The sequence below is a fragment of the Haliotis rufescens genome, unplaced genomic scaffold (genome assembly GCF_023055435.1).
Source record: "Haliotis rufescens isolate VD_foot unplaced genomic scaffold, xgHalRufe1.0.p SCAF_468, whole genome shotgun sequence".
Lineage (NCBI taxonomy): Eukaryota > Metazoa > Mollusca > Gastropoda > Lepetellida > Haliotidae > Haliotis > Haliotis rufescens.
This window is the reverse complement of record NW_025964188.1, coordinates 537-25,586: the sequence shown is the minus strand read 5'-3', so window position 1 is coordinate 25,586 and position 25,050 is coordinate 537. Positions and strand designations below refer to the sequence as shown.

The 25,050-nt window shown below is 40.2% G+C and overlaps 2 protein-coding genes across 2 annotated transcripts; both read right to left on the bottom strand.

Moving 5' to 3' along the window:
* Window positions 1-686: 686 nt before the first annotated feature.
* Window positions 687-11,526, bottom strand: LOC124134426 (fucolectin-7-like). The gene is made up of 4 exons (XM_048383309.1): window positions 11,261-11,526; window positions 2,952-3,095; window positions 1,156-1,371; window positions 687-901 (listed from the first exon to the last, which is right to left on the bottom strand). Exons 1-4 carry the CDS (start codon window positions 11,325-11,327, stop codon window positions 687-689), a joined length of 642 nt encoding a protein of 213 aa, XP_048239266.1. The 5' UTR covers window positions 11,328-11,526.
* A 10,149-nt stretch (window positions 11,527-21,675) lies between these two features.
* Window positions 21,676-23,272, bottom strand: LOC125372743. Its single transcript, XM_048383308.1, has 2 exons — window positions 23,124-23,272; window positions 21,676-22,951 (listed from the first exon to the last, which is right to left on the bottom strand). The coding sequence occupies exons 1-2, from the start codon at window positions 23,261-23,263 to the stop codon at window positions 22,639-22,641; spliced, it is 453 nt and encodes a 150-aa protein (XP_048239265.1). The 5' UTR covers window positions 23,264-23,272; the 3' UTR covers window positions 21,676-22,638.
* Between the last annotated feature and the right edge of the window lie 1,778 nt (window positions 23,273-25,050).

Below are 25,050 nucleotides of genomic sequence, written 5' to 3'. Positions count from 1 at the left end.
TAATCAGAATCAATCTGCGCCATTTGTTTTTATATTACCGTTGATACTACGTAGAAAGGAAGAACGGTACCATCGCCGGTCACGTACTTTTTAACATTGTCCAAAATGGACGTTTGGATCAGATTTTGTACGGCATTTCGAAAACGAATTTACAATTACTGGAGACTATTAAGGATTATCATTGGTGCTTGGATAAAGAGCAGACATCAGATACTTTTGAACTTCCTATGAAGCTATCCGTTATTCGAATAAATAATTAAACTGAGAATGAAGAATTGGCAAAATGCGCAAAAAGGCGAATATTTTGCTGTACATTATTTTAAGATGTCGTTTATTGCACATATGCTTTGCCTAAGATAATTGTTAATGGCTCTACATAAGAGATACTTTCCCGCAGAAACTGTGACGTGTATTTGTGTGCGTGAAACGTATTAAGGACATAATCTCATCTAGCCAAGTTCCCCGGCGTACAGTCACATAGCCTACCGTTACTAATAAAACTATGAATTGTATTACCTAGAGAATGCAAATGACATCTTTTCAAATTTGTTACAGGGTTATGCTACGTTCTTACCTTTCATTGGTCCTTTTTTGAGTGGTGACACTTAGGTTACCATAAAAGCTGAAGTTACCGACGTAAATCGGAGTAGCCATTTTTTGTCTGAAAAGAACGTGTAAATATGCTATCAACAATTATCCGTACCATAAATTTCCACCTCACACAGATTTAGCCGTATATTGTGTGTGATGGTGAAGTATCTCCCTGTGCCGTCACACGTTACGTCGTACACGCTGTCGGGTGTTTGAGGTGTGTCAGAGGGGAAGGTGTAGCAGGTGACGCCGGGTGTGGAGCTGTTGGAGTTACTCAGGGAGAGGACAGCAGTCCTGATCAAATGAGTATCTAAAACGGGCAATGAAAGAAATGACATACTGACGGAGGGTGACAACGTGCTCTTTAACAATGACAACTAGCATATCAAAGCTATAATTTCAGTTAACCTATCATCTTGTTGCTAAAGACCATGTGACCACAATCAGTTTAAATGTTAAGGAAACATTTGAAGTTATTTTTTATCAGCATGAACTAACATGTTTTGTGACGCCTCAACGTAATATCCCAAGAAATCAAATAAAATTGTCTGAACTGATACATACATCCTGCCCTGTTGTATATCCTGACGTCATGTATCCTGTACGGCTGTCCCAGGTCCACTCTCCACACAGTTTTAGAGTCTGTTAATGCAGAGTGAAAACAGGAGTTGTGGAGCACATCCTGGTCCCGGTTTCCATCCACAACTTTGTCTGCAGTCCAACCTTTATCTGTGTAGTCAGTTGGGGACGAAGTTGCTGTCTGTTTGTAGGCAATGTTCCCTTACACGAAAATAAGTACGAAGATAAATTACTTTTAAAATTGTAATTCACTATATGGGAAAAGTACGTGTTTCAACTTCCTAGGAATTTGATCTTGGTGGATCCAACAGATCGTATTTTCAGAGATATGCCGTAAGTACCAGGCCTTCACCAGAATGGGTTGTATTGTCCGGAAGGTGGCGTAGCTTTTTTATTGCAGGCCAACTTTTCCGCATAAAAAAGCAATGAATTTTGGGCATATAATTATTTGAAAAGGTTAACTTCATAGAAAAGCATCTGTTCACGAGAAAGAGAAAACAACGAGAAATCAGCCGTTACTCTTTGCATTTACTATGTCCATAAACATGATGTATTTTTCGATTGGTATTAGGTATTGATGAACAGTAAGTTCAACATTGAAGCATCCACCTTCATTTGATAAACTAATCAGGGGGACATCAAAATAGCAGATATAAAACTAACCAGAACAACATTCAATCTAGCTTATCAAAAATGGCATTGTGGTCATTTTCAAATCGTACGCTTACAGGTACCACATACATGTATCCGATGTCGGCAACAAGCTGTTATTGTTATTACACCACCCCCACTTATATAGCACCACTTATATAGCAATGTGCATGCACGTGTGTTTCTGTGGCTTGTACTAGTCCGAACTAATACCGATATTAATAGTGCTAGCCCCACTGAGATACCATGCCACGGATTAACATGGATACCCCACTAAGACACAGTATAATGTTTCCGAAACGACCAGGCCTTATTTTTACCGCTCAATACCGAACGTCAGACAGGGTAACAAGTTGAAGTCTTTTGGTATGACTCGGACGGTGATCAAAATCCCGACATTCCGCTTTTATGGCGGATGCTGCACCACAAGACGACAGGGGCGGTCCTTGAAAATATGTGGACTGACTGTCAACCACTTGGTTACTGAACATGATTTCCTCGCCAATGTCATGTGACGTAAACCACATAAAGTCGACCATCTTGTTGTTGAAGCTAGTGAAGTTGCGCTTGAGAGGCTTTGTTCGAAAATAGCCGAAAAGATGAAATAGTGAAGATGCATAGCTGGTCTTAAATAATGCAAGATATTAAAATATAAGAAAGTTACGTTTGTAAAGGGCTATCACAGTTTTGACTAAACTTAATATATTATAAATAGTATTTCAATGCTCAATAAACACAAATCACATGCAAGAATGTTATGCAGAGTGACTGTTTGACTATGTTTGGATCTCTGTATTTTCTATTGATTTTATGTGAGGCAATATATCTTCCGGAAGACTAAGTTTGGTTTTAAAAGTATGTAAGATAGCAATAGCGGATACTCGGTACTGCTCTATTTTGTTTTGGATTGCAAAAATGATATTTGTTTGCAATTTGCATCGGTACTTCTAGACACTGGTGCCTTAAAAATACCCAAATGTATTGACAAGAGGGTGGTATCCAGGAGGTCATTATCTGCTGATTGGATTCTTCATCATTCGGGAGCGATTCAGAAGGGGTGATGGTCTTAGAACGCCAGCAGTTCGTTACATATCTTCTTTCAAATCTAATCTTGTAACAGGAAAACCCACCTTTCTGACAGGTTTGCCCATTCCCACCAAACCAGCCTCGATCACATGCACCGCTGCAGACTCCGGTTGTCGGGTTACAGGTCGGAGTACAGTGACAGGAGTAGCTGCAGGTTTCTCCGAACTTTCCTATCGGGCAGCTGGTACCTGCAAAATGTAGAACAAAGGTTGGAATCAGGTTAATGTTCCTGCAATGCCCTACAAACCCCATTACCCATAAACACATGTTCAAATGTAAGCATGGATCAGTTACATACTTTCTACAGCCAGATAACTTTGATAAAATACATAAAGAGTCATTGTGAAGTAATTTTAGAGCAAATAAGCTTCAGGCAGATTGAGACTAAATACAGTATGGGCATACTTAGTAAAGATACAATTGTTGTAGTTTAATACTTCTGTATACATAATATATTTAAATAACTGCATCAGGACATATGTATACTTGGCCCATGTGGATTCTAAACGAATTGATCTGCACTGGCCTTTGTATATCATAATAGTAAGCTAAAACGCACTGGGTAGTCATGCTCTGTGACATGACTTATTTACACTTTCCTGCTCATCGACTAACACGACCGTTTGCAGGAGGTAATGTGGAGATCAGGTCGAAGCCTCATCATTATTTTTCTGGTGGAGTGAATGAACAAATTTAAAATTTAATTTAAAGCAACATCAGTATTTCAGCGAGAGAGAGAGAGAGAGAGGGGGGGGGGGGGAGATGGAGAGAGGGGGGAGAGAGAGCATAGCTTTATTGTTTTATTCCTCGGACGTTTATGAGAGAGAATATCCAGCTTTACTGTTAACAACGTTGTTTTTGTTACTGATATATCTGTTTAATACATATGTTCCAAGGAGCATTTTACATAGTATCATGTTCATTGCCCACAAGAAAGAAACCTGTGGTTATTACCTACCCAGTATGAGTTGAATCCATCGCCCTGACACAGCCACAGTAAGTATGAACCACCTCACACCCGCCATGTTTGTGAACCAGGAAGTTTTAACATTAAAATGATGGGTGGACTAGGCTGAAAGGGGAGCTGTTTGATTTTCAATTGACTTTGTCCTTACTATACAACTCGCTACCTGTGTTATCCCGATCCTCATTTCATTCCGCTCTTAAAACAAACATGTACTGGGAACTTGTTTGGACCCGGGGTCGCAATGGAGAAAGAATGATAATTCTTTGGATGAATGTGTTTATAAGTTCAAAGTATAATTTCTGGAAATATTGTTTCACCTCCATATGTGTTAGATTGAGGCGAGTTCAGACTACATAATGTATTCATCGTTATGTGTTTAAAGCAGAAAAACGTAGGTAAATGAAACCCATTACCTTTGTGGTAGACGACGTGGCTCTACTTTCTGACAGATTCAATGCCATAGTTTAAAGGCCACACTCTCTATTGCACGAACTACTGAGAGCTCGATATGCATGCGATAGCTCCCGGGAATTCGGGTTGACAAAACGTCAATGCATATCATTGTTCAAGTCGCGAATACACAGCTGCTTAATATTGCTTTATTAATTATGTAATTGTAGTAATTGTTTGAAACATATTGGGAAATGAGGCAAACTGCATTATGTTATATTCCGAACGAAGGTGACACCTGCTTAAACCCGCTTAGAACTCAATGCCACACTCAATTAGATCAATTTACGTGCGTCAATGTATGTAAAGATAAACATGTCTGATAACATATCTCGATGAAAAGAATACAACTATATTATACTCAATTCAGTGTCACATATTCATTATAACGTATTAGGGCGGTCGGGTAGCCTAGTGGTTAAAGCATTCGCTCGTCACGCCGAAGACCCAGGTTCGATTCCCGACCTGGGTACAATGTGTGAAGCCCATTTCTTGTGTCCCCCGCCGTGATATTGCTGGAATGTTGCTAAAAGCGGCATAAAACCATACTCACGCACTCACTCTACAGTAGTATTATGTATAATGTGGAGATATGTCATCTGATAAACTGCCAGCTCGTCTTATGTACGTTTCATGTTCCTCTTTTTATTTCATTTTGAACAGCTATAGTCACGGGAATATATAGTCAATACAACTTGGAATGTTAACAGTATGTCATGAGTGGTTACGTTGTGGTAACTGCATCTATTCTCGGATGTTCAATTTGTATTTTCAAAAAAACAAATCCTCGTGAAAATGTATTTAACACGTGATAGGATTATCAAATCATACACAACGTTTATTGCTCTTTTCCATTTCTTGAAATGTCTCAAGCTAAGTAATTCTGAAGTCTAACAAATAGAATGCGCGACCTGGGGGTCTTGGCTGATATTTTAACTATGATTCTAATTACTAGTATTCAACAAAACATAAAATACATAGATCGCATCATTCGGCAGATCTGCCGACCCATTATAAAGATCTAGATTTATCATACAAGGGGAAGATTTATCGGCAGGATAAAGCCAATTGATTAAGGCGATATCCGTTGGGGTCATATGCGAATAGAGATGCAAATATCAAAGGTCAAGTAGGGACTACTTTCAGTGTTTAGAAACAAACATGGCGTCGCCCTTGTCATTCGGCGATCGAGTCAGAATTAACCATCGGAAATCTGGAGAAACTACTCGGATAATTGCTATCATTATCAAAAGAACAGTCTAATATAATGAAAATCAGTGTCTAACTGTGATGTAGCTGAGGCATTTTTTAAGTTTTGGCAACTTTGGAGACATAAATTTCGAAACATTTTTGCGAGAGCACTGGGCCTAACCAAGTAGGATCAGTAGTCATATCTGTGCTTGTAGACCTCTGCGGATTTGAGCCTTTTCCACAAATTAAAATAGTTCGATTTGGCCGAAATATGTTCGAATTGTTACCTTGTTTTGTTTTGTCGCTGTGTTTACATCTGACTGCACTTCTTAACGTTATGACAGGACAGACCGACTGTCAACAACGTCTGACCGTGGCCGTGACGTCTCATAGACTAGGGTTAGAGTAGCTTCCCTTTGACAAAGGGCAGTTACTTTAGCGGACAGAACGATGGAAACGCAAGTAAAAACAATTTTTTGTTTTGCGTACATGTTGTTTCGCCACTGTATAAGAAACAGATTTCAGTTGGAACAAATTGGCTACTGTCACTGTCCGACTGACACATCACTTAACCCTGTGACGTAATAAATATTTTTGCAAGCATTCCAGGAAAACTCGCAATGTTTCGGTAATGTTTGTGAGAGATGGAAAGCGCTTTTCAAGCACAGAATTGAAGATCGACATTATATGATAAGAGGTTATCACTCAAGTGTGTTTGGGGAATAAACACTATGTATTATACATAGTGTTTATTCCTAATACAGAATATTTACCACCCCCAAACACACTCCCGTGATAGCCTCTACAACTCTTGCATACAACAATTGTAACAACACTTCAGGGGATATCTTAATGTCATGCGTCGACCCAGCCGAATTCATTTCCCAGCAGAACTATTAATCAAGAATTTGACAATTGTAAATAAGTGTCACATCTGACGTTTTATCATTTTACAGGATAATGAATATACAAATCGGACATTCTTGGCTTAAAACAGTTTTTCGAACAGTAGAACACGAATAAACCCTCATGTATCGCCATCTGTCACACATTTAATACCAACTGAAAAACAGCAAATTTACAATTTAAGTAAAGGGGCGAATGATTGATATGTTATAGGTCGATACTTTCAGTCATGCACAACAGTTAACCAAGGCAATATGTCCAACTAAATCCTGACAGATACACCAGTAATTTAGGAACTGACTTCTGCGAAGCGGATTTACCCCAGTCTTTACTTTTGTTACTCAATAAATGCAGGAACCTAATTAAGGTAATTTCTGTTAAATAACTAATAACTAATAAAAACTTTCACAGAATTCTTATTAATCCACACATGAAGATCTGCTAAGAACTTTACTTCAGTAACCTTTGCTTGTCGTAAGACTACGACTAGAGGGATCGGATGGTCAGACTCGTTGACTTGGTTGATGCATGTCATTGCTTAGGTCGTTGCTCATCATATCAATCACTGGATTGTCGGCACACCGCGGCCGCCCCCGACATAATTCTTAGTGGCATAGACAAGGGTTGTGTGTCTGTACCATTCCACAATGTATGGCTAGTTGTTCAGGTGGATGCAACCAGGCGTTAGTGGTTATCCCGTTGCCGGTCGTGGCTAGTCCAGATAATCCCGAAAATTGCCCAGCGTGTGTCACTACTAGGTATATGTCCAACGTCAGAAAGTTAAATGAGGTAATTGATTTATCTGAGTGTCATTGGGGTGTTCTAATGAGAAGGCATCCTCCGAGGCATTCTCCAATGTCTTTATTAACGTGGTAGGTCCGTTACCTAAGACTGCTCAGGGCAATCAGTACTTGATAATGGTAATGTGTGTTAGTATGGGGTTCCCGGAGGCTTTCCAATTACATAAGGTCATTGCGGCTGTAGTGACTAAGGCTCTGATTAAGTACTTCACTATATGGCTACTTAATGAAATTCAGTGAGATCAGGACGAATTTCATGTCTAGAATATTTCAAAAGGTCGTGAGTCTCACGGAGCTTTGAAACTTTTCCATCAGAGTTTAAAAAGAATGTAGAAGTGTTGTTGTTTGGAGCATGAGTGGGACTGGGATGTAGGAACGCCTTATGTGTTGGTCGCTGCTAGGAATGCTAGCTAGGAATCTCTAGGTTTTTACCCATTTGAATTGGTCGATGGTCATACTCCATACGGCCCTTTGAAGTTGGTAAAGGACAACTGAACTGGTTACACGATAATCCGCCCGAGACTTTGCTTGGCTATGTGGCTAAGACAAAGTATAGGCTCTGGTAAGCTACCAAATTTCCTAAGCAACCCTTGTTTACCGCTAAGCGTAAAGGTTCACTTTGACAAGAAGGCTCGTGCTCTACATTTCAGTGTTATTCTATCTGCCCATCCAAAAGTTCTCCGTCAAAGCTAAGATATTTGGGGCCTTCCACAGTTCAGGTCAATGATGTAGTGTGTGATATCAGAACACCAGATGGAGGCAGGAAAGAGATTTATTGCCACGCTAATTTCTTAAAGGCATATCGTGCTAGAGAGCTACGCAGCCAGTCATTCAAAGAAAATGATTGTTGTGGTCACCAAAGTCCTGCCTGACTTGGAAAAAGAGCTAAAGCATCTTCCAAGTTAACAAAGAGAAGCATTGCAGACAGTGATCATTGATCACGTGGGCTACTTTCCAGATGCTCCTGGCACTACCAACAAAATGGAGTTAGACGAGGACGTTGGCCAAAGCCAGTTTAGCAGCATCCCTACCTTCTCAGCCCTCACAAGAGAAACTTGGTAAAGGACATGGAGTGATGACGCCCAGCGACAGCAAGTGGAGTTCCCCCTGCCTGATGGTGCCAGAGCCTGGGAATCAGTACCGTGTCAGTGCCCACCTGTGTTGATGGTCTGGTACCGTTGCTGGAGCCTGTATATGGTCGTTACGTGGACCTGAAATGCATAGACTACTTGCCGGGCGGTTTGTCCAGCTTGCAATCGTCTAAGGGCTTGGTGATTTCTTGTCATTCTTGGCATGTGGTAGCAATTCAAAAACAAATGAATATTATCCGATCTTGGTGGATTTTTATAGGGCAAGAAATGGGGGAACGCATGTGCATTTCAATGTGCACGGAACTCAAGTGCGTCGGGGTTACCATGGCCGTTGCCGTGAATCCTTTGGGCGATGGGTTTTATTGTCATCTGCTTTGTAATATAATCATCAAATTTCATTTTTCCGGACAAGGCAATGTTAAATTTTAGAAACTTTGACAAACATTTCCAAGATATTTAAATGACAACTTTTCATGCAATGTTACTTGGGGTGACGTTTCTTTTGCGTTTAAGTATATTATCATGTATTGATTTGCTATATGTTGTCTTGTATATGTGTGCATATTTGATCTTGTATTGAATTTATTTTTAAGTAACTTTTATTTTCCCGCTATAGCAAGATTTTCTGGTACTTGTTGATATTCTCATGTATTTATGGCCATTTCAATAATTGTACTTTCCGTTGGATAGTTTTTGTTCTATCCTTTATCCTGGACCCTGGTACATTTGCAGTTGTAGAATTAGTGTTGCAGTTCCGAGAGATCAGACACATACAGGTCTCACTACAAGCCATACGTGATTCATGATGTATACTTATTTTGTTGTCAACCAATGTCACAAACTGGGCTGATCATTGCTATTATTCAGGGCAACGTGACTGATCATAAATAACATACATATTTTATATTACCTCACCTAAAACAGAAGCTTTAGCAAATACACCCCACAATCATCCCCTACAAATTTCAGTGAAGAAAACAGCAATTGCTCTTCTTGGTCCTCCCTCTAATTTCAGCTTAAAATTCTCCACCTTTTGTTAATCAAGAAAACAGTTAGAGACTAAAAGGGTATTTAGGTGAAAGTAGTCGTTTCATAACCTTTACATGAATTTCACCCCACTCCAATAAATTTCTCAGAACAAGAGGAGCACAGGAATACCAGCAAGTACATGCTTCTTTTAACATTGTGACATTTAAACACAATGTATAATTTTGTTGTGCCCTACTTGAAACGTATTGCCCAAGGTATTAATTTAGTTATGATACAAACGCACCACATTTTCGAATCTAAGATAGTGAAAATGTAGTCTTTTCAAGGCCGGCATCATCCTATTTACGAGGCCTTAGTTGTGTAACCTGCTAGAACATCCACGAAAGGAAGCAAGCTACGTCAATAGTTACTAAATGATATATAATATATTAAATGTGTTATAAAATACAAAGGATGTTTTAAATGTTACCCTAGCTATAGTTAAATGCTTCCTTATTTGGATTTCGATACCTTTAGATATTAGTAACTCTACATGAAAGAGTAACTCGTCCCGTCCATCGTGACTACTTACCCAGCGTGTGGTGTATCCAGCAACCTGACACCACCGCAATGAAAACCAACCACCCTTCTCCCGCCATGTTGACTAACCAGGAAGATAAGCTCATACGCGTACGTATGTTAGAGTACACGTGAATGGAAAGTTCGTGTTGACATGTACAGGAAAATAGTGTTCATGTCGTACATTTGTTACCAAGAGGATATAGTTTACATGCAAATGCTGGTGCGTTCGCCTTCATTTCAAATCCATGTGAAAATACCACCAACACTTTCATGATAACTAGGCTAGAATGGAAACAGATAAAATTTTGCCCAGCTTTTCAATAAAGATTTCAACATCGAAGACTTGGTTGAGTCATTCAAGGAATGTTAACGTAGACAATAAGAGGAATGTACTGAAGATGACACGGAGCTTCATAACATGATACGCAAATCTATCCAATACTTTGAGTTTTCATATCTTACACACTGACACTTATAAAAATGGTTCGTGGATCTTGTGGCCAGGCTTAAAGACTTGGATGATCCCGTGGTGTTGGTCACAATGGCAATCACTAAGTTGTCTGGTCAAGACTTGATTGTTTTTAGGCTACCGCCATACGACTAAAGTATTGCTGTGTGTTACTTTAGGCAACTAGCAGACAAAAGAATGCTCTCAGGACAAAGTGTGAATGGTGGGTGCTATCCATAGAGCAGGAGATTCTTACCCTTCGCGAACAGGTGTCATCACACATTTTTCGTCAGTAATGATGGACAGTTAAAGTTGCACGAATCAGGTACATATTCGCTGAAAGGAACCTGGTCAAATGAGGTGAGGTGAGGTGAGGTGAGGTGAGGTGAATTTTAACGTCACGTTCAAGATTATTTCACTCATAAAGGAAGTGCATGAATTAGTCCGGACTTATGTCTTGATAGTGCAATCTCATTTAGATACCGTGCAGCACTTTGTAAGTTTGACCCACACATTGTAGAGCCTCCGAGTCGGGCAGTCATTACTTTACCTCTAACACTGAGCCCATGACAGCGTAACAGCAAGTGTAATCTTTTAATGTATTTGGTATGACACGAGTCGGGAATCGAACTATCGACCACTTCCCCTCTTCAGACACAGAGGCGGTTTGGTCAACAGATGGTAGTAATCAAATTATATTACATGCATTTTCTCTTAGCCTTTGCTATAAGACATCGTTTCTGATTCACTGCACACCACCATCTTCTACAACTTTACTCCCCTTTAAGCAAGCCATTAACTGTAATACCGTCGTGCTCAGTGTTGTTTACAATGATTGTCTTGGCTAAAACTCTCGTGCAAGAATAATGCAAAATGAGGTAGTGACATTACAGTAATCGACCTAAAGATACAATGTATATCAAATAAGGAAGCATGATGTGTCACTCACCAATGACATCCTGTATCCAGAAAGCCGATGTGACCACGGTGACAGTCAGTATCCACACACCCGCCATGTTTGACAGCCAGGAAGTTGTTTCCGCTTGACTATATAGCTGGGACACCTGATGTTGCTCACTGTCAAAATAAACATGGACATCTATGAGCTGGGGGCTGCTTACATACAATGTAAATATCTGAAATGCATGTCTGTCTTTGTCCTGTATCCGTACTTTGATACGCGTTTTCCATCACATAAGAACCTGCAGGACATATTTGTGCCTTCCAAACTGTTCAGGTGGAGTCAACTTACCCGTAACACACTTGTCGCACTGGTTATAGCAAGCTTGATACAATAATGTCCTGCTTCGCGACCTGTTTCTGTGGTCTAGTAGAGCGTCAGCCTTAGAGCGGGAGGTCGGCGGTTCGATCAAGTGGCCGCGTCATACCAAGATTAATAATTAAGATAGTACTTGTTGTTACCCTGCCTGGCGCTTGCATTACAGTCCCAAAACAAGGACAGGTATATTTATTGTAATTGTGTTATGTTTAGATAGTATTTTTGAATGTTGTGTGAGTTATATGCTGTCGCCTTGCTTTGAAGTTATCATTGTTAATTTAATATTGTTGTTTGTGCAATGATAATACCATCCATGTGATTATATGCAGTTCATCTAGTAGTATCTCAACCCTAACGCCTTTACTTTACCACTCACCACTGATATATTTATTTGTATCCTTTGCCATCTGCTCGTACGGCAGTTTGTTTACACTTCCTGTGGTCTCGCTCTCAGTGCATCTCTTAAATTGTAATAATGTTTGTTTATCACTCTTGTCAGGCCAAATGACCTTGTTTTAGTATTATTCTCCCTGAGCCGTGTTATCGTTAACCAACATCCATGTAGATAAATTTCTTATATACTCCCATGATATCTTTCACTACCGGGCATGTGCAGTGTGAAGGAATGACGTCACGTGTGTATTTATGTAAATTCCTTTCAGCCTCCATCTTGCCGTTTAACCATCGTTCTGTCAAGTCAATTTTGTTAACACCACCATTTGACTTCTTATACATCTGCAATCTTCATCCCCGTCAGCAGAGGGATTCTTTACAGCCTTATGCTTTGAAATGGCTGACATGACTACCAGACGTCGCAGCAGATCTGCTAGTCTCAACACAAGTATTGCTATGGTTAACGTGGCGACCCTTGACCTAAACCAAGATGGCGACCACCGCAGCATGCCCAGAACTAGGAAGGCTCCTTATCTCACTTTAGCTGACCTTCGACTTCGTCTCGCCAGTCAAGGTGTCAGCGTGCCTGCATTGTGGAACAGACGGCTGCTGTTCCAGCTGTATACTGAAAACAACCGAGGGATTTCCATGTCACATCCCATAACAGAGACGACAAACACCATGGCTTCCGTTTCCGAGTGACAATAAGACTTGCCAAGCAGTAATCGCAACACTAACTTGCCGGGTACCATTACCAGTTTATCAGTTTATCAAACAAGTCCCCAGCCTGATGTATCTAGCTTGACAGATTCAGTCCCTGTGATCCCCTCGGTGGCGGGATTGCAAAAAGAAATCGCCGAACTTAGACAACTGATCACAACCACAGGGCTCAGCGCGATGCCTCTACTAGGCCACCCTACACCGAATACCCTGAGTGGTATCGAGACTTCTCTCCTGACCCCCGCTAGCAACTCAACAGAGGTTCCATCAGACTCCTTATCTCATATCAATACAGTGTCCCCCTCCTTAAGGAAAAAAGATCCAGGAAGATATGGAAGGAAGGAAGGAAGGAAGGAAGGAAGGAATATGTTAATTTGGCTTTGTTGACATTACCTAACCAGGACAGTTTGGATGCTAGAGTAACTGAATTCGATGGGAATGTATACTCGCTCAAAGATGACCCCAGGCCGAATAGGACACTGACACTCGGAGAGTTTATCCAGGCATTTGGTATTTACAAAGACATTTATTGTGAGGACAATGATGCCAAAAAGAAACAGCTGGATGGCCACGAGCAGACTGTGATCGAACTTGCTACTCTGTATGGTGGGACATGCTACTACGACTACCACAAACTTTTCGCAGCTCGTGTGGCAGCTTTTGAAGCAAAAGGAGTTGTCATTCGATGGGACATGAGAGACTCAAAACTCTACAGCCTGTGTTCCTCAGGGCACCGTACCAGGACGTGTTCAGCGTGTCAAAGTGTAACCCACGGCACCGAAGTCTGCCCGAGTATAGCTACAGCTCGCCGACCAATTGGCAGGCCTCAAGGCAGACATGTTCCATATGACCGACGAAATGTGGACAGTAATGCCACGTACATAGACTCCAGAGGTAGACCTCATGTTCGACGTGATGGACAAGAGATCTGTAACAAAAATCTCATTTCTGGCCTGGAGACAGGATTCAATCCAATGTTAGACTCTGTGCCTAAATCGACAGTGGAATGCCGCAACAACCTTAGTGCCAGGAGAAATCCGGTGGATGTGTCCGCAGCTGTCAGGAAAGAATGTGCCAAGCAGTACGTTACCGGGCCTTTCCAGGAGTCCCCCTATGACACATACAGGGTTAGTCCACTTGGACTTGCCGAGGGGAAATATTCTCGGAAGAAACATCTGCTTAACTGCCTTCTTCGGGTTTCTCACATGTGGAGAAATCACGTGTGCTGCCAGGTGTGCTGTTTGAGTGACATCAAGTTTGACTTCGCTAAGAGAAATTGCACTATCCTGCTGAAGGCTTCCAAGACGGACCCATTTCGAGTAGGCGTCCTCATAATATTGTTTTCTAATAGTCGCTTGTGCCCGTTCTCAAGTTTGAGGAAGCTCATCCATACCAGAACTCTTCAGCGAGCTTCTAGTGAGGGTGCACACGGGCAATGTTTCTGTCCTGGCTCAGCAGAGTGCTGACTAGGGCCGGTTTTAACTCAAACGAGTATAGTGGGCACTCGTTCCGTATCGGTGCTACCACCACCGCAGCTAGCGCCCGGGTGGAGGACCACCTAATTAAGACTATGGGCCGCTGGAATTCAGACTGTTTCCAGAGATATATTAGAACTTCAGAAGAGACTCTGCTAAACGCACAGCGGTCGTTATGTGGACCCTAATCTACAATACAGATTCCATGCCATATTATTCATGTATTAGTTCGCAATTATCAGGTTTCGTGACCGTGTATCTTACTCATCTTTGGGGGCACTCGGTCGTACACAACCTCGTTTGGGCGTCTCAAGACATTGCATGCCTCAGGCAACTGCATTACATGGCTTGGGGCCCCAAAAATTCCTTACCTACCTGGTCCGGCGCAGCCACCAGTTCACATTCCATACCCACAGGGTACCCCTATCATTCAATCTAATAATAATCTGCTCCTTTTCCTCAATACCTCTCTACCCGCAGGGTAGCCCTATCCACGCAGGCCAGCATGGCCCTAGAACAAACCCACGTCCGCTGGACATTCAGTGTCCGACCGAGCAGCCCCCTTGTATATATCATATATATCCCAATGTGTATTAAATTATATTGTTTTCTTTACCCTTTGTCGTGTTTTCATTGCACAAAATGTTAATTTAATATTTTTGTTTGTGCAATGATAATACTATCCATGTCATTATATGCAGTTCATCTCGTAGTATCTCAACCCTAACGCCTTTACTTTACCACTCACCACTGATATATTTATTTGTATCCTTTGCCATGTGCTCGTTCGGCAGTTTGTTTACACTTCCACTTCCGGGGGTCTCGCTCTCAGTGCATCTCTTAAATTGTTATAATGTTTGTTTATCACTCTTGTCAGGCCAAATGACCTTGTTTTAGTATTATTCTCCCATAGCCGTGTTATCGTTAACCAACATCCATGTAGATAAATTTCTTATATACTCCCATGATATCTTTCACTACCGGGTATGTGCAGTGTGAAGGAATGACATCACATGTGTATTTATGTAAATTCCTTTCAGCCTGCATGCGTTGGAATGGTTTTAGAATTTACAATTACAATCGGTGTAGCATTAATAACGCAATCACCAAGAGTTACTTTCATTGTATTATTTGTCATCGCATCAGATTTGAACTTTATAAGCAGACCGAAGATACCATGTCGACAGTCAGTCATCAAGACACCCGCCATTACGAATAACCGGGAAGTTGTTCACGGCTAAGTGTTTGCCTGCACTAATCACACGGGCCTGTTGTCTCTGACATTATCACAAAAGTACTCGCGCACAAATACGCTAACAATAGAGAGTCGAACTTTGGGATTATAATAATGCAAGGATCGTGCAATTATAAAGGTTCAGAGCATCAAAAATAAAATAGTTTTTGTCGAAGCATCATCACAAAATTCACCACCACAGTCGATTTACGAATGTTAACTTTTTGTTGCAAATGAGAGTTGACCTCTTTGGATCCATTAGCCAGGCAATAGAAACGTCGTGTTCACTATGTCAGCAGATGCACTCCCGTATCGTGAATTTGGCTGCTCGTAATATATGTTGTCCAAGGAGGTTACAAGTTCATAGCAAATATAATATCTGTTGACCTGCATGAAATCACAAGACATGACGCTCTGAGTAGATCGTGTCTCGGGCTCCCCTTTCCTACACTGGATCGAGTCTGATATAATGAAGCTAGATAAGTCCTTTGTATGAAGATGTTTCTGTTGATGATGTCTGTGGTAAGGTTATTATTAATATATTTTCAGAATCTAATCTTTCCTTGTTATTGATATCATGTGTGGAGTTGTGGCCCTTGGGCACGCCAGGAACCTATGACAGTGGGTTTGAAAGCCGGTTCGACACGATTATGTTTTTAGGTTTGTCAGCGCCATGCCCGTGCTCGTGGATTTTACCAAAGTTGTAAACGTCTGAGACCTGCATCACTTCGGGCTTTCCTCCCATATTAAGCTGACACGCCGTGATATAACTGGAAGATGTCCTCCCATCTGTCAGACATCCCACTTGTTAGACACTTTTAGTAATGGTTTATTGATTACTAATCCCATGCCTGTTACCTACCGTTTAAGTGGACTCTTACTTCACCTATTTGTCAGCCAGCAAGGAGTAAGAAAACACCACCACAAACTGTTACTCATATGTTTACTTGCTAACACAATTAAATTAATGTCAGCACTAAAGCACACATATCAAGTCATTTACAGCACTATCAAGTCATTTACAGCACATATCAAGTCATTTAAAGCACTATCAATTCAAATCGGAGGAGTCATCTCAACCCTAAAAAGTCAAAGCACATGAAAGTCACTTAAACCACCTTGATGGGTTTTGCAACGGCACCCAGGTACTGCATTGTTGTCTTTCCCCTCAGTCCAGTTTTTCTTTCAGTAGTGTCCGTCGATTGTCAACCTTGTATACTCGCTTCCTAGGATGAGGGGCTGCACCAAAGTTAATCTGAGAAATCTTGAGACGATCGGCCTTTTCAATTCTCTTCAAAATATCCACAAGTCGGTAAACGTTTGGATGTCGGGTCGACAGAGAAGTATTCAAACGACTGTTGAATCCCTCAATGCTGTTGTTAGTCCTTGCACCGAAGGTGGCGTGATGGTTCCACATCAGGATCGGGAAGAGGGAGTCGTCGTCAACCCAAGTCGTAACCATGTTGTCATTGAACTCATTGACACCGGGGACAGCAGGGCAGTCATTCGTGGCATCAATCAAAAATATCCTGAACCTGACGCAAGGGACAAGGGTCAGGGCACACGCGCGTCGGATCCATTGCTCCATTACTCCTTTGCTTTCCTCCACGCGGTTTGACTGAAGTGGAAGAAGCACCCTTTGATGTCGCCAACAGTGGTGCAGTTTCCGCCACATGTCTTCACTTTACACCTCCAATGCGTGCATGTATGGCGGATCTTATTGCGGTTGAAGAGATAACCCTGGAAGTATACTCTCGGTGTCCCTTTACATGACATAACATATTCGACTTGTTGTAATCCTGCCATCTTAATGCAATGCAAGAGTTCAGAGCTGTTGGGATATAGGGGTCATATCTTTATCAATCAGTTTATTCATATATAACTGTAAGGCCACAGGCCCATAGTACAGAATAAATGACAATGTGGAAGCGGTTAGGAATGTTACAAGGATTCATTTCTTAATAACATGGCATGATATATAAAGAGAGAGAGATTTTGTATAGCCGTTTTGCTCACATGTGAAATTAAAGAGATAAACTTGTATTTATTTGGATGTACATAGTATTTCTGTTCAATATATTTTTTCCTTAAATTATCATATTTACAACATACAAGTAGAAAATGAAATTCATCTTCGACAACATTTAAAGAACATTGTTTACATAATCTTAATCATTTGGGTATTTTGTTGTGCCTGCCAACTTCAACCATTAACCTGTGTGAGCTGCATCTAAATTGTGTTAATGATATTCTGCATTTTCTTATATTTACATCAGTTAAATATTTTTCTGCGCATATTTGCATTTTAAAATATCTATAATACTCGCATTTGCTAGAAACATCTACAGTAGATCTCCATGTTTGAAAGTACATGTCAAAAAGCGTCTGCCTTATTTTCGATATGAACATAATGGTAAGAACTCAATATAAATTGGTAAATTATTGTTTGGTTAACTTAATTAGGAAGTCTCAAATGTAGGTGTGAAATTAAGAATAGTTAACAATCTTGTTTAAACTCAAACAATTCAGTAGTAGTAGTCCTTATCAGTCTAGCGATAATGGGACTAGCCCATTACATCACAGGTTAGCTCAGTTTGTTTGTTTAGTAAAGTGTCCAACAACTGGGTGTCTGACCGATGGGGCGGAACCTAACTGGAATACTGTTAAAATCGGCGTTAAACCAACTTATTCACTTATTATTATCAGTCTACTGTCGAATCATAAGCTACCCATATTATTCATACGCTACCCTTATACCAGCAATGTATTTTTGTAAGGTTGAAATTAGATGATGCGCCAACTTTTTTCAAGTAATAAAAAAGTACATTTGTCCTCATTAGAAACGTGAAATAAACTCGCTGTAGTAAAAACGGTATCTAGCAGGGACTCGTTTGGTAATCTACATACATTGCATGTTGCATACATAGCCAATAAAATTATCTTTACTGGTGTTTATAGACAGGACAGTTGCTATAGAAAGTGTGATACCCAACAATGTTTACATGCATGCTATATGCACGTTATAGTGTTTTCTCTTATACTTTGATACATTAATAGTTTTGTTAAACTGTTTAATTAAAAATGAGTGCACATATTTTCTAAGACGGTTCATATTGCAAAGTTCCATTGCTGTACTTACTAACATTACAGTATTTTTAGTGATTCCTAACAAAACAGCAACCCTGTGTGACGAAGGGATGTGTTCAAATGTCATCATTTGTTTCAATTTTCTAACCCGGAGCATGTATATAACATAGCATTGCTTACAGTATCAGTGACGGGTATTGATACATGTCAATGTGTGATGTGTCAACAACATTTTCTGCCATTCTCACACTCGATGGAACAGTTGGGAATATTTGGGAATATGTAAATTTAGATTTATCTCCACACAATTTAGACATTTTAATCTGGTGAACAATGTTTTGACAATTCTTGTTATATGTTCCAGGTAGCTGAGTGTAAGTATGAACCGGAATTATTGCAGAGGGTAGGCAAGGGAAATACAACTTTTTTTATTCGAGAGGTCAAGTGAAATGAAACGTCACGTTCAAGGTGTTTTTATTCATTTTGCATAAACCTGCGTGTCTGGCTGCTAATACTAGTCCGGAATCAATTCGTCTGTATATTGATAACCCCCTGACATACCACGCCGGTATGATACACCTTCAGATACATCATAGTGAACACCGAGCCGGTCCGTCCTCGTTTTATGGATAAAAAGGATAAAACAGTACTTCATATCCGTCAGTTTGTTATAAGCGTGTTCGTTATAAACGTAGTTTACTGTTGCATGACGCGACCAGGGAATCTGAGCACCGAGTTTCCACGATCTACGTAGGCGCTGTATCCACTACAACACGAATGTGGCCTTGAACCACTGACATCCACTGACACATGAGTTCGCGTTTTTCAAGGTGGTTTTATCAACGAGATGTATCGTTTTATCCAGCACACAAATTATTTGAAACGTAAAGCTAACTGGGACAATCTTGCTCATTGGTGATGCCATTTATCGTTACTTAAACTGTGTGGCAACAGTGTTACAAGGTAAATGAGAACGTATCTTGTACTTGGTGAAATAAAGAGAACAGCTTGTATATATGTATTAATGATATAAATCAGACACACGTATTATCCCTCTGTGTCCTATAAGTCATGGCAAATGCATACACATGCCCTCCATGGCATACTTGGAGTATGAATCACACACATACAATCCCCTGAGTGTTAGGTTTTGAATTAGTGTTAGATTCATAAAATAAGTGTGATATTCCCTCTGTGTTGCATTGGTCATAGGAATCAGACGAACACACTGCGCGCACTCTTCATCCATCTAAGCATACACCATTTGTGTTATGTTAGTAAAAGGTCAGACAGAATAACCAGTTTTTATGTATTGGAGAAAACACGCTCACGAGGTTTTGGTAGACAGAGCATACCCTGTGGAGAGGGAAAAACCAAGGGAGCGAAGCAGGGGATGTTTGGTAAACCAATACTAATTGGCATCGGAAATTTAAATTAAAAGTATATATTATATGTCCACTGAGGCAATGTCCACACTGTCTTGCATATGTGAATATACAGTTATGCCGGTTGTCATACTTATGGTCCATAGTATGGTCAAGCATGGTCTAGTAGCTCAAGAACCAAGTATCATCTGAACAACAATGACAAGCAAGAAGCTCAAATTTACGTCAATCAATGTTGATTGCATATTGTTCTTGTTGTTGGGTAAGGTGCCCTATGTGTCGTATTGTGTGGCCACAATATCCTGTTTGATCAACAAACTTCAATCAATGAGTTGACGCAAAAGTACAAGGCCGTGAAGAAGATGTGTGATTTTACGTATACACATGTTGAGTTAATTCATCAACAGCTATTGGAGGCTCTATCGTTTTATTTTAAACGTCATAATAGTGGAGACAGACTACTAAGTGAATTGCATGATAAGCATGGGTACCTCAACATGGCAGCGCCAGCCAACGGAGATAAGAGTGCGTGAGTGATTTAAAACTTTACATGTAAACAATATTGCAATCAGAAGAAGTTAATTACTTATTAAATACCTGTCGAAAAAGGAGGAAAAACAGTGAGGTAAGTATCGAAGGTTTACGTATATAACAAACACGATCAATATATTAAAACGTATGGTTTTCCATTGGATTATTTAGTTAAAAAAGCTAGGCTACAGACCATAATAAACCAAAGCTAGGCCACCACACTGGGGACTAAGGTATAAGGGGAAGGGTGAACCCTGAAAACATGTTTACACTGTAAACACCTGCAATAATAACACAGGAAAACAACATTGTCCATTTTTCAATGGAGCATGTGATGAACCAGACACGCCCCTCATAATAGCTTCCTCTCGTGAAGTGTTATCAACACATCAACATAATACATGCCCAGCATTTGAGTTTGCATGTATTTGTTATTGTACAAGGTAAACATACACCACACGGAAATGGTTAGAGATGAAAACATTTAAGTTCTATCAGCAGGTAAAGTTGATCGAACACTATACTTTAATACGGACACGTGTTAGCATATATGTACATGTATGTATATATACGAACATTATTACATATAGGTGTGAATATGCACTTAAACTTAATTTTCCGAAAGCATAATTTCTTTCGTGTCTAAATTTTTAATAAAATCCGTTTTGAATGACCTGGAATTTACATGTACATGTATTAAACGGCAGTTACTTAATTTCCTGAAGACACTAAAGCCTATATAAAATGTGTCATCTGTAACAGAATGTAGCTGGACTAAATCCAAACTCCATGTTAACCTGCCCATTATGATTTGCAGACTCGTCCATTGTGGCATGATCTCACCCTTGGACTCCTCACAACCACGTCTGCTTATGGACTTCAGTCGAGGCGCTTCCTCATACAATTGCAAAATTATATAGGTTACATGTTTATGCCTAAGTCATGCTTTTCCTTTTCACTCTATACTTTACTCGAGATGAACAGCTTAAGGAAACGCCCCACTTCCTGATGTATTGCAGTGAATATATAGATTGGTTTACTTAAAAACGTTCAACAGATAGCGAAATCGTGACTTCCTAGATGTTTTTCATGGCTTCGTAACGGTAGAGGCTAATGTTTACTTTTTGGACCTTTTAAAAAAAAGGAACCGTGAGTTTGGATTCCGTTTATTGATGAAGCGCCAGTGATCGTATATAATTACAAAATGATTGCAAAGATGTATACTAATCAAAAAGCAATAAATCAAATAAGTGTTTAAGTTATCTACATTAAGTAATCCAACTTGTGAGTGATATATTTTAGAATTTGAGTAAATAATTCCAGACTGACTACAGTCGTCACACGTTTTCTTATTGACATTGTTTATGCACATAAACATATACTCATATACAGAAAACAAAGCGTGACATTAAAGCAATAACAAACATGTGACTATCATAGTCAAACAATATTAATGACACTAAAGGCTTCTGGGGCATAGAGATAACAAGCGTGGCCTGAGGCTACGGATGCAATAACCCATTACACATACTACTACTCTGGGTTTACCTAGCTATAGGTTTCAACATGTGAAAGGTGGTATTTTTGATAAAATACGATTTGTGTCAGTACGACGTAGACTATTTTCCTGTCAGCATAGCATGTGAATTTGATATGCCTGATGAAAACATGTAAATGTTTTTACTTTTTTGAAGATTATTTTCATATATCATCAATATAATAATACATAATCGCAATGCATCAAGTGAATCGTCTATTACAAATATTTACAAGTTAACAGATCATATAACTTTGTCCTGTCCATGTATTTCAGTTCACCGTCCACAAACAAAGGTGGTGACGCCATAATGACAAGGTCTTCATGCATGCAAAGCCAAAACTATAATTATAAGATAAACGCCACCTATAACTGTTATTTAGCAAAATATAAATACATTTACGTTAGGTCTTAAGTATTAATATTATCAGTTCACATCAGGGGACATTGGGTTACAACATAGCTCTCATTGAACTTACACAATTCACATTGTAACTGTGTCTGTGTAGTGTCTGTGCGTCAATAGACATCAGGCTACAGAAATACGTAAATAATTAATTTATTTATTACAATTTTAAACCCACAAACATAGAAATAAATCTTAGAGCTAAAGGGCACCTTTTGCGAATATACCTTCAAGTACCAATATATCATTTTATTTAAACAGTAAGTTTGTCAATAGAAAGTCACTTAACCTTCCCGATCTCACTGTATTCACCATCCGTTCCCCGTGACGTGTTGTCAAGGGTTTCATAGGTCCCTGCTGCGATAGAGTCGGACACGTCACATGACGTCAGAACAGTGGCATCAGTTTTTGCATTTGTTTGGCCAGATTTAACGGTGCAGTAAGGCTCTCCTTTCATCTTGGCGTCATATGAGACGGCATTGAGACTGTCGTATGGCCTAGTTTCTGGGCCAACGTCATCACTGGCCTGCGGTGGTTCAGTTGGAACGAGTGATACAGTGGTTGGGCGCGATTCAGATGTCTTGTGTAGGCATCTGGAATGTGAACACATTCAAAGCTTGGTGTAAAGTACATGAAAGACATAGACGCATTATCCAATATGATGTTGTTATTAGATATGATCCTATTTTTTGGACCCCAAAAAACACAATGCATTTTGATTTTTTAAAATATATATCTTGGAACTTTATATTGTGACCCATTTACCTGTTCCTTCTCCTCCAGATAACAGCACTGACGATGGCATCTACTACAGCACCAGCCACGAATGCAAGAACCACTGCGACACCCAATTGGCTCAAGTTATACCCGGCGGCTTGTACACACCTCGCATCTTCTGAATACATAAAGGACAAGATCACGCAATGATTCAAAACAAATATGTTTATGCATTTTAAATGTAAATTTAGCAAACGATAGAGTATAAGCTGTGTCATCAAATACAAACGTGGTCCTGCTTTTGAAATAGTTTGTGACATTTCACAGCCTTGTATGGCATTTGTGGCATTTCAGGTTTTAGGGGTTTTATGAACCTCTCGCTTGCATCGATTTAAAACATAGATTAGTGTGTAAGTAATGCATGTGTACCAGTCGCGACAATTGAAACAGATATGACTGTTTTTGTTTTGTTCAGGATACAGCCATTGTGCTGATCGGTACTTCCCTATCGAGCTCCGTTATTTCAATTTATTATGGTCTGACATGGACATGCATATGTTACTACAGATAGAGATGTTTCATTAACTGTCTTATCTTTTGCATTGAATCAATCTATGAAGGCAATGTGATTGTGTGTGTGTGTGTGTGTGTGTGTGTGTGTGTGTGTGTGTGTGTGTGTGTGTGTGTGTGTGTGTGTGTGTGTGTGTGTGTGTGTGTGTGTGTGTGTGTGTGTGTGTGTGTGTGTGTGTGTGTGTGTGTGTGTGTGTGTGTGTGTGTGTGTGTGTGTGTGTGTGTGTTTGGGTGTGTTTGGGTGTGAGTGCGTGCTATCCCACTCAGATACAATGTCGCTGTCTTTTGGTTTGACTTGGCCAGGAGATCGATCCTAAAGACCTTGGAGGGTGTCCAATAGGATTACAGATGGGAATGATGATTGAAACATCAACAACTATAAGGAGAAACAGCACCATCAGTTATAGCCGATGTCAGGAACTCAAGCGTCAGGCGTCAGTGTCTAACACACGCCTAGTATTGTTTCTGATATGACTGGGTTTTAACATGCTTTGAATAACACACTTGTTGCAGATTAGGATTCTTTTCTTTGTCCAAATAGAAATTCAACTTTGTATTGAGATAAAAGTATATAGAAAAGGCTGATTACATTTTATAATTTTCCCGAGGGTTATGCTTGTCTTCTTAGGACTAACTAAACTGACGTCAAAAAGAAACTTTACCAACTGAAAATATGATTTTCAGACAAAGCATAATATTTTTTTTCGATGAAGTCTATCTAAAACACATAACCTAAATAAAACAATAGCGTATGCAGAAAATGTTAATCGTCTGTTACATGTTTGCAACATAACACGCGAAAAAGTGAAAAACACCACGGACAACTGCAAATGCACGTGCGAGTAAGGGTATAAAACGATTGCACCGGCAAGTCAGACATCCACAGTGATAACAAAACACAAAAGAAATGCCACGACTCAAAGTCAAACAATGTGAACGAGCCTTGGGTATTGCGTACCTTGCACCTCCGAAACCGCTTCCTGGCAGTGACGTCATCGGCGACAAATGGCTTAGATCACAGGGTTAGTCGACAGACAGTGGCCAGGAGACTCAGGGCTCATTGAATCAGGGCTTTTAGACCATACAGAGGAAAGCTATTGATAGCGCAACATCGTCGTCTGCGATTGAGATGGGCCCGGACTTTAGACGTTGGCAACGACGTGACTGTCAGAGGGTTGTCTTCACTGACAAAAGTCGATTCTGTATGTTTAGGGCTGATGGAAGACAATGTGTTTACCGCCGTAGGGGTGAACGAACGGCGGCGTGTTGCGTGCAGGAGGTCGTACCATATGGTGGAGGGAGTGTCATGGTGTAGGGAGGGATCTGTGGGCAGGAGAGGACACCGCTGGTCATCGTTGACGGAAACTTGACAGCTCAGCGTTACATGGATAACATTCTTCGTCCA